Source organism: Vollenhovia emeryi, unplaced genomic scaffold, assembly GCF_000949405.1.
Source record: "Vollenhovia emeryi isolate VEMERY1.0 unplaced genomic scaffold, V.emery_V1.0 DF939150.1, whole genome shotgun sequence".
Taxonomy (NCBI): domain Eukaryota; kingdom Metazoa; phylum Arthropoda; class Insecta; order Hymenoptera; family Formicidae; genus Vollenhovia; species Vollenhovia emeryi.
This window is the reverse complement of record NW_011967216.1, coordinates 1,234,666-1,245,086: the sequence shown is the minus strand read 5'-3', so window position 1 is coordinate 1,245,086 and position 10,421 is coordinate 1,234,666. Positions and strand designations below refer to the sequence as shown.

Here is a 10,421-nt window from a genome sequence, read left to right as displayed (position 1 = left end):
TAAATTGTTTTATTCAAATCGCTCGCCTTACTGCTTTGTGGCTTAATCAATGGCTTCGCTATCATGCAAATTTAATTTAACGTATTTAAAAGAAATCAATATTATTTTAATCCTGACCTTTTACTGAATATTTGATATTTTTTGGCGTTGCACTTTAGCATTTAGACACAAAGAATGTTTACTAGCGACTCTTATCATTATATTGTATAATACAATCGAATTGCCGTAGTTTTTACCATTGAAAGCAGATATCTTTCAACATCTTCATTCTTTTTAAAAAAATCGCGGCAATTTTTCTTGTAACAAGAGAAGCAGAATCAACGATAACGATAAGAAAAAATAAATTATCCCGCTAATAATTTAAACGGGTTTGTTATGAAATTACGAATCGTATCACCACAATCGCCCGCAAGAAATCGAAGGCGATACGCACTTATATGCTGGAGTGTGTTAATCCGCAAAAACGTCTTTCGAAGTTACTGAAGTCAGATCCGTAATCGTCGATGAATATTAAAAAGGCGTACAGCAACTGACGTATCCTAATATGAATTGCCTGAGGGGAAACTAAAGTTTCCATTTGCTCTCATGTCTGCTTCAGGAAGTCACTGTGTTGCAGCATTGTCCGGTCGAGCATCCTGCGAGGCTCGCGCGCCGTGTCGTACATGCTTATGCGATTTCGGACGGATTCACCTAAGCAATTCTAATGTCGCCACAACGACAATGTGCCGCTACGCGACCTATCTGCCCTTTCTACTGATTAAATATTCAACATAGCAGAACCCACGTGATAACCTTCTCGATTTATCCTAGTTACAATTCTTCAAACATACCGTACTAAGATTCGGTAGATCACAGTCTGTTCCTTCCGGGAGAGAGTCGTTTTGAGAAATGCCTTTCCAAACGCGATTTTTTTTATGTTTGTTAAAGAATAGTGCTTGTATCTTTAACAAAAACTGAAAAGCGACTTGAAATCCAGCTGTCGAATAATTAATAGCGAATAATAGCTACTTGAAATAACGCATTCCTTTCTTTCTTTGTTTCTGTTATCAGTAATACATACAAATTCTAGAATGTGTATCGCATAAACATGTTGTGTGAAGGCGCATTTTATGTATTGATTTTGACACACTTTATTAAGGCAATCACTACTTGAAATAACGATTTCTCACTTTTGTTTTTTTTTTATGAATAATATATATGTATACAAATTTTAGAATGTGTGTCGCACAAACATGACGATGTGTGAAGGCGTATTTAACGCATTGATTATGACACATTTTATTCCGACAATCACAGAAGAATCGCTTATTCTTTAAAAACTTTGATTTCCACTCGAAAAACTCGGGCACAGAGTGCGATCGCTACGGCGCGACCTAAGTTTTCTCAGAGGCCCCGATCCCGGGGCACGAATAACTTACGCGTCGATCAGTAAATCTCGCATAATTGCCCTACGATTTGCCGGCGACTTCGATAATTGCCATTGCGAGCGATGGAGGCCGAGCGAGAGGCTCCGTGAGCGTTATCGATAAATCACAACAGAATATATCCAGTACGCGAACTTCCTCCCGTATCGAAGCACCGTTAGAAACGCTCCGTTTATCCGATTGGTCGACACGACGTGGCTTCCTTCTTCTTCAAGCTCCTTAGCCTCGCGACCTTGAGTCTAGGAAACGTTCGCACACCACCCCCTTCGGGTTCCGCTTCGCTCCTTCTCTCATCTATTTCTGAAGTCTCGAATTAGATCTGTCTGGAACGGCCGCGACTTCCGCCAACACCACGTCGTGGAATGCGACTTGTCCCGCTGACAAACTGGTTACGAAGTGACGAACAAAACGAGAAAGACGAATGGTGCCTCGCTTCTTTAAATCTCGACGAACCTCGAACACCTGCTCTATTTAAGTCTGTCGATTAATCTGTCCAGCTGTCGTTTCCGCAGTACTCTTAATTACGTAATCAATGGTTGGACGAAATTAGAACTGACAATTTGACGGTCCTCGCGAGCCCTCGAGGTATCGATCTTTCACCGGAAGTCCCTTGCGTTTCGCGTAACTTTGCGTCATATTAACTCTCGTCTGTATACATTCAAAACCATTGCATAAAACAAAAAACATATAGAAAACTATTCTTTAGGAAAGACTCGAATCATTGTCAGCCATGTAATGTTATTAAATCTCCAGATGTTTTACGTCTTTACAAAATACAGCTTGCATATCATCTCGGGACTTAAAATGAACAAGTACTGAATATGGAAACGATCTGATTGATGGCCGCTAATTTTAATAATGAAAAGCAATGTCTGATTTTTGCCATTGAACTTTACCAATATCTCGTCCATGTATTATTCAGGATCTGTCGCTTTCTTTCTCTCGCTAAAATCTCGCAAGATCTCTTGACAGAACGCATCCGGGAGAACGTCGCTTCCAGACGTGCTAAACAGAAAGTAATTAAGTTGGGCAAAAACGGCGGACGACGCTGATCCGTGTGCAGAACGCGTGAACAGATTTGTTTGAGTTCACTTTCGAAATAGCATGCGAATTATGGTGCGACGAAATGTGGAGTGAGCGATTAGCATTTTCGCTTGCGACATGTTCTTGATTACGCAATGAATATTAATCGTCATTATTATCTTGAGTTAATGAAGCATTATTAGATTAATTAGAAACCTTTATTTCTAAAAGAGGAGAGGAAAGAAGGATCCTCGAAAATTCACCGTAGCTAATTAAGACTATTTTCGTGGCTGCATATCACGCTTTCCTTTCTTCGTATATTTACATCGCCATTTAAACTTTATGTTCCTTTTTAAGGTATATTAAAGAGTCGAGACGTAACTGACGTTTGTTTTAATTCATTTCTATCGATGAATTAATTTATTGTTTATGTGAATGGCTCATTAATCGAAGATCTTCATCTCGAACGGTTCCCCGATCGTTTGTTTGTCGACACATCGCACTCGACTTCTCTTAATCCACTGGACCATAAAACAATTCGTCCGACAAGTGCCTGATGAATGAAAGCTAATGAGGTTGCGAACGCGTGGCTATTCAAGATATCTCGGACGTATACTAGAACCTTGGAAACCTGTTTCATCGAGCGCATCGCGCACGTTACGGATTGCTCGGCACGCTGGTTGCTATTCTTGACAAATCTTATTTCCATCGATTCGATACTTTTCGATTTCACGTAAGAAATTCAGTTGGTATTTTACCAAGTTGATTGATATCTGCATGAGAACGCGTTAATTTAACCATAAAAGTTGTGAATTTCTCCACGCGCGCGATAATGATAGTCACTGGCCTCCAAGCGATTTAAATGTCTTGATACGATTGCCACTTTAAATTTCAAATGGCTTGCGTCATTGACAAGATAATGTTGATAAGGTGTGTATCTTTCTAAGATCGCAAAACGATCGATAATTGTACAGTTTTCTGAACGGTAAGAGTCGATGTAACTGATCCCATTGAATCAATAATTTGACTGAATGGAGAAAATGCCGTTTGGTGCGTTAAGTAATTTAAAGGGCCCAGCGGAATCTTGGTTGCGAGATAGAACCGGTTAACACGTGTCTAACTTCGTTTCTACTTCAGTGCTACACGAATTCTACAACTGTTCCTTCGCTTCGCTTTGCCATTATATAAGCTAGTCACGAAGTACCGATGGAACTTCGTTTGGTAACTGTGCGATTAACGAAGCAGAAAAGTGATTGAAGGCACTATTGAGCCTCCAGGCACGTACTTTATACGTACTGGATTCTTCTTGAATTAAGGAAGGCGGATATATCAGTGCCAAAGCACGGTTACATTTTCGCAGAAACGTAGGAATGTCGGAATGAGAGAGGAGTTACTAACGGATTATCAATTGCCCTGGCAAATGGCGGAGCCGGTGGCGAATATTATTAATTTGGAATATCATTAATTTATCCTTGTCTTTGTTGTATTATAGAATGATACAAAGTTTTCTCTGAAATCCTATTAATGGGAGCAATTATAATTTAGCCATAATTACTTAGGTTACCAGAGATGCATTTTTAGTTTTATTAATTTTATAATTTTACTTTTATGCTTCCTTTATTTTTATTCGTGCCGAGCAATGCGGATTTATCATTGGCTGACGGTAGCCTGTTTTTTAAATTATACATAATTGAATCGTTTATTATCTCTTGTCGTTAATCCTTTATCGATTTTACTAATGCCTCTCAAATGTCTAAAATCTTCTGATTTTGCGCTTGACATTTTCAAGGAGACCTAATGAGTTTCAAACGTTAGCTATTCAATCGTGGTAGTCGGTCATTGTCCCCGAGAACTTTGCCGATACTTTACACGCTATATTTCTCTGCGACGTTTCATCGTTGTAGAAACGATGTACGAGGTTTCTGATCAAAGCTCATTCATGCTGCCGAGCGAAGTGGAACGAAGGTTAGACACTTGCCTCAATCTTTGTTGGTTGCACGGTTCAAGTGTGTTTCAATGGCGTGACGCGATATAGATTATCCCAGAAGGGAATATTGTTTAATATAATAAGTGCGTTGTAAAACTTGTGTTATAGTTGCAGATGGAAAGTTTTCTTTGGCGTTTGACTCAAAGCGCGTCATTTTAAGGAACCACTTAAAACGTAGCATTAATTTAACATCATATACCTAAGTGTGGAAAAATCGATAGGAAGATATTGAAATAAATCTTAACATATATAATACGAAAAATCGGTCCCAAATCATAGAGATTTATTGTCACAATTTATTTAAAATTGGAGATATTGGAAGATAATTTTCTCATTATTAGAAAAATTGAAAAGGATTTAATATTATAAGAAATTATTTTTATTTTACCTTAAAAAAGTTTAAAAAGTTTATTAAATTAATAGTCAATAAAATCTTAATATTAATGTCAACTGATTTTACAAAACTTTAAGTCTAATAAAATTACCAACAAAAGAAACCGATATTACAGAAATTTTATCACAAAATAGCTGTCGTCGCCACAATGATATTTGACAAGTATACAGAATTGGACCAGGGGACCTATTACGGTTCTCGAATTGGGTGAAAATGACAAAGGTGAGTAGCTTTGTCTCTTTCTAACTGTCTCTTTAGTAAGAGACAGAGCCGCTCACTTTCGTCATTTTCACCCAATCCGAGAACCGTAATAGATCCCCAGACCACGATTTACAAACGCTAGTAGGGAGATAATTCGCCGCGTAATACGAGGGTTGCCGCAAACGTTATATAAAACCATGTTGTACGAGGATTTACTGTATGTCTTCATGTTTCGGCATGATATCGAGTCATATAATTATCACCATTTCAAGTTCCCGTTTGTGTAAAAATCAGGTTTTTTAACGCTTTGTATCGTTTCTCTCATATTACTGCCGGGAACCAACAATATGATTTTTTGCCTTTGCGTGGGAGCCATTCTGATTCACTCCCGATGACGTGTATACCTACTCTATTGGACATAACTGCTTATAAATTCACTTGTGAATGCAAATTTGAAAACGCCCGAACGAAAAAATACCGACAGCGATTCTTGAGTTCGGATTATTGAGATAATCACTGATAATTACAAGTTTGTAGTTAATTATTTGTCTCTGTGCATTTAATTACACTCACTACTTCAGCAAAAAGATGCAATACGTGATTTGTGTGAGAAAATCTATCTCTACTTTATTAAAAACCTGTATCTAATTATACTCGTTCGGTATGTACGTTGAAAGTTTTTAACAATTTAATAGGGTGTTAAAAAAGCACGATAAGCACGTGATTACACCGTTCACGGAAAAATAATGGCTCTAATAAGACTCGTGAAAACTTTTAAGCGACGCACCTTTGTTACGGGGCTGTACAAGTCAAATTCAGTGAGATTATAAATCGTGTTGATAAGAAATTGCGTTAATTCGTTAATTCTCGCACCAACGGCGGCAATTTTTTATCGGCAAAGAGCTCGACAAAGTCTCTCGTTTCACTTTTCAACTTTCGCAGTATTCGAATCGGACACGAATTTCTGGCGATTGTGTTGAATGTAATCGCATCTGTGTTATTCGGTGCGTCTATACCCGGCCACAAGCCACACAAGCGGTGCAATTAACGGAATCATTCGATATCGCATAATTTCTATTCATTCATTATTTATCAGCCGTTGCTTATTTCTGTCGCGGCTGTCCCGTCGGTCCCTCGTTATTTCACTTTTAATTACGGCGATTCTCTCCCGGCCCGCAGGTGTACAAAGGCCTGGACATCGTTACCGCGAAGGTGACCCCGGCGGAAAGAAAGGCGGCGCCGCATCACATGCTGGACATCGTGGATCCGCTGACCAACTTCTCCGTAATCGACTTCAGGGACATGGCCCTACCAATCGTAATCGTCACATCTCGTTCTCCTTTTCCGCGCTAACGGCGGCGACTGACGTTTAATGTGACAGCTATAATTACGCGGCGATAAAGATAATCGTTATGCTGTCTTAAGAACTCGTTTGTTATATCTTTTCACAAACTAGCGGAAAATTTCATAATTTGCGATGGTAATGACTACCGTAACAAGTTACATGCATGAATAATCCGATTCCTAACATTAATTAACTTTTGCAACGCGTTTTGAGTCTGACACAATCAAGCGAGGATTAGTTCGTAACAGGTGAAATTATGATTCTCTGAAAATTTCAAAACGTGTTAAAAGAATCCGTAAATAGCGCGAGTAGATAAAATCATCAGATGGGGCAAGCCATCCTTCGCGGGGCGTGTTAATGAAAAACGTGCAAAGAAATGCTTGATGAATCGCAGATGTCGAAAGTGATATTTTTTTTCTTCCGCTTCGCATTCTGGTCGGCACGAGACGCTTATTGTTGTGCGTGTTAAGGTTTATAATTATGCCGATTGGATCTTTCGCGTGCGGCGAAACCATCGCGACGGGTTCACAGCTCGGTTCGCGAAATCGACTTCGTAAAATAAAGATCTTGGACGAAGCCAATCGGAACGCCCCTGATCCTCGCGAAGACCTTGATACGATCATTAGCCACGGTCTCCCGCGCGGATCGCTCGGTCCTGTTCTGATCTACGCTCTGGTCCGACTGTTCCTTTTTCTATCGATATAGATAGACAACCTGCTGGCCAGGAGGAAACTGCCGATCGTCGTCGGTGGTACGAACTATTACATAGAATCACTGCTATGGGAGATCCTTCTGACTGATCCGAAAGAACCGTCGGTGCAAGTCGATTCGGGCGCGACCAATCCGAGCGCGTCGATCGAGAACAGATCGGACGACCGATATAATGTACAAGTTGATCGACTGAATGACGGCGACGATGACGAGACGGCGCCGAAGAAGTTGAAATTCGACGCGAGATTATGCGACAGCAGCAACGAGGAGCTTCACCGAAGACTGATGGAGGTCGATCCGGAGATGGCGAACAAATTGCATCCCAACAACAGGCGGAAAATCATAAGGTAAGATGCAGATTTGTGATCGTTGATACGGAATGCGGGTTGCCATTGTTTAGACGAGTGAGGCCCAGATAAATCGGATATTGTCGCGAACGCGACATTTTCATTGCTTCAGATGTTAAATTAATTGTAACGGCGCGACACCTGATGCCATACATTTTACATAACGTTTTTTAATCACAATTTGAAGTCTTTATTACTCGTTTAAAATAGTGACATACCTTGAGCCTAAAACTATTTAACTAAATATGTGAAACAGGATATCTGAAATTGATTACGAGTTCGTATAATTTTTGAATGAGAAACATTATCGCAGCGCGCCTAAAGGTAAAATATTACTCGTGTCCGCGACACCAAACAGTTACTTACGGTTAATATTTTATTGAAATGCGCCATACGGCCAGCTCCATCAGTGTTATTTGATATCCGGCAAACGTAATGTCACTTGTCGTATTACGTTTAATATAAAAAAGAACGGGCATTAATCAAACGGCTGATATCCCTGGCATATAATAGGTGTTAATTTAATTCGTTGAATTCATTAGCATTTTTTACTTGCTTATCGTGCGAATAAGTTTCAAGGCGACGATCGTAAAGTCTTGAAAACGTCCCAAACTTATGAAATCCTGCCTCCTCGTCGTGACTAGTAATATTTTGACCTACTTTCGAAAAGAGATTAAGATTACAGCTACACATTTTTTTTTCTCTAAATATATACGTCTATGTATGTGCATTACATCTCATATAATAATGTACATTGATCGATTATTGTAACGTAAACTAAATGTCGGTTTACAAAAATTATTATTGATTAATTGTTGACTGCTTACATAAACTCTGATTGAATCTTAATCGTGAATGCAACAAATTTTTGAACCATCAAATATTCTTTGCGTCGAACAGTATGAAAGATCGTGAAAATTTTACGAGGCGCGCTCAGACGCTATAGTCCGTGATACTATGAAATTCTGTTTGAAAAAGAGACTGATAAAAATTCGGAGACTGGGAGATAATGAAGAGATAACAAATGAATAACTTTACTTTTATGGACGCCTCGTCGAATGGCTAACAGAGTTCTGAGTTTTCTCGGCTTGAGTTTTCTCTTACTAATTAGTGAGCATTTTCTACTCGAGATTTTAGTGCGGCACTTATAATTCGCTCGGCGTTATACGAATGAAATGTTCAGGGGAACGCGTTAAATAAAATTCCGTCCTACTTTTGGCGATTCCCGTATTGAATTATCGACTTCTCGGAGCGGACCGGATTGGAAAAACGACCTTGATATATATAAGCAGAGACTGTGAACCAGCTAATGCCGCGTGCTATTGTTCTCATAATTGAATAATTAAATAGCTGACATGCCGTACAATGACGTTGCAGGTAATTTGAGTTTTACGATTCGCGAGCGATCGGTTCGTGAAATTTAAAAGGGCATCCTATATTTACATTTAAAATACATACAAACAATAATTAAATCGGTTTTTTTTATAGATAATGATAATCAGAATATTCCCCGAAATTGTTTTATTTTCCTAAAGTCTTGGGAAAAAATAAGTGACATAACAGTATTGCTCGTGGAAAAAATTATAAAAAATTATAATAAGTAACAATAATTTAAATTTTATCTAAGTGGAGATATTTTGCAAACTTAATTATCAATGTACTGTTTCGATGGATTTCGATTAATTGATAATCAATCAACCTACTTTGATAGAACAATGTTTATCACTTATATCTTTCACTCTCTCTTTTTTTCTAAAATTTTTATTTATTCCCGCTTATGTATGCCATCATCAGATAACGTCAATCGTAAACATGAAATGGATAATGTATCAAATCGTCTCGACTTCAACGTTTCATCCATCGTAGAGAGCTTAGGACATTATCTCGCTGAAGCAATCGGCTGATAGCACGCATCGGCAAAATGTAAACGTGTCTCAACAGTAATCGTAGGTCAGTGTAGAGTCATTTGTGAAATCTCTCTGATCACGTTCATCATACGCAATATTAATAGATAAGAATCGGTGTGCCGAAGAGAGGAAATATTCAGGACAAGTAGCGAATTTTTTATTATAACGTTACTTATTAACTTAATAAGATTAGATAACTACGTATAGCTACTTTACGCGATAAAGAAAAAGAGAATTAAACGTCAGAAACGGAATTATAATTCTTCTATTTGATTTAAAATATAACTTGAAATTACATTCCTCCTGATTTACATACTTGGAATTTTTTTCAACTTTCTTTACAGATTAGAATTTATATTAAAATTATATTCTTTTCAAATTGCTTAGAATTTAATTTAGAATAGAATTTTCCTATCTTCTGCTTGCAATTGTAATTTCTTCATTTTATTTGAAATTTGAGTTAAAGCTATTTTGAACATTATTATGGAATTACAACTTACAATTACAGTTTATATATATTCAGTAGTAGGTTTAATTTCGACACAAATGAAATATAACCATAATTATATAAATGTAGTCCAATACGCAGAAGTTATGCTTTATACGATCACATTTCTCATTCGAAACATATATAAATCGACACGCGATGGAAAGAGTCCCGGTTCTCGCCGGAATTCGCCGTAGGTCCACCTGTTACTTCGCCGGAATTTTTCGCAGAATTGCGGACGTACCTAAAGCTACGTTCACAATTACAGCGACGCGATTTAAATCCTTAAGCTTCCGCGAACCTACGTGTATATCTACGCGATTGTCATTAATCAAGCGAGAAATTCTTTTCCCGTACGACACGTAACGATAATTGAAACTACTTCACGTACCCGCCGTTTCTGATTAATTATGATTAACGGTTTATTGTGTACCACGCCGCGACTAACATCATCAATGAATGTCAAGGCGGCGGAGTGATGCGTTTCCCTGCGGTCCTTCTGGCCTGACTTTCGAACTTCCGTAAGATTCACGATTCACTCCCACAAATCATTCACAATCGTCGAGGTTTCTCGATGTGAATGCGACATCGCCGC

General features: G+C 38.5%; 1 protein-coding gene across 2 annotated transcripts in view; it reads left to right on the top strand.

Moving 5' to 3' along the window:
* The window catches only part of LOC105565635 (tRNA dimethylallyltransferase, mitochondrial), an 84,255-nt gene that overhangs the window by 14,132 nt on the left and 59,702 nt on the right, over nt 1-10,421 (top strand). For both annotated transcript variants that reach the window (XM_012018997.1, XM_012018996.1), the window contains exons 2-3: nt 6,209-6,346; nt 7,080-7,432. In XM_012018997.1, the coding sequence (XP_011874387.1) occupies nt 6,209-6,346; nt 7,080-7,432 (491 nt within the window). The remainder of the gene's footprint in view (nt 1-6,208; nt 6,347-7,079; nt 7,433-10,421) is intronic.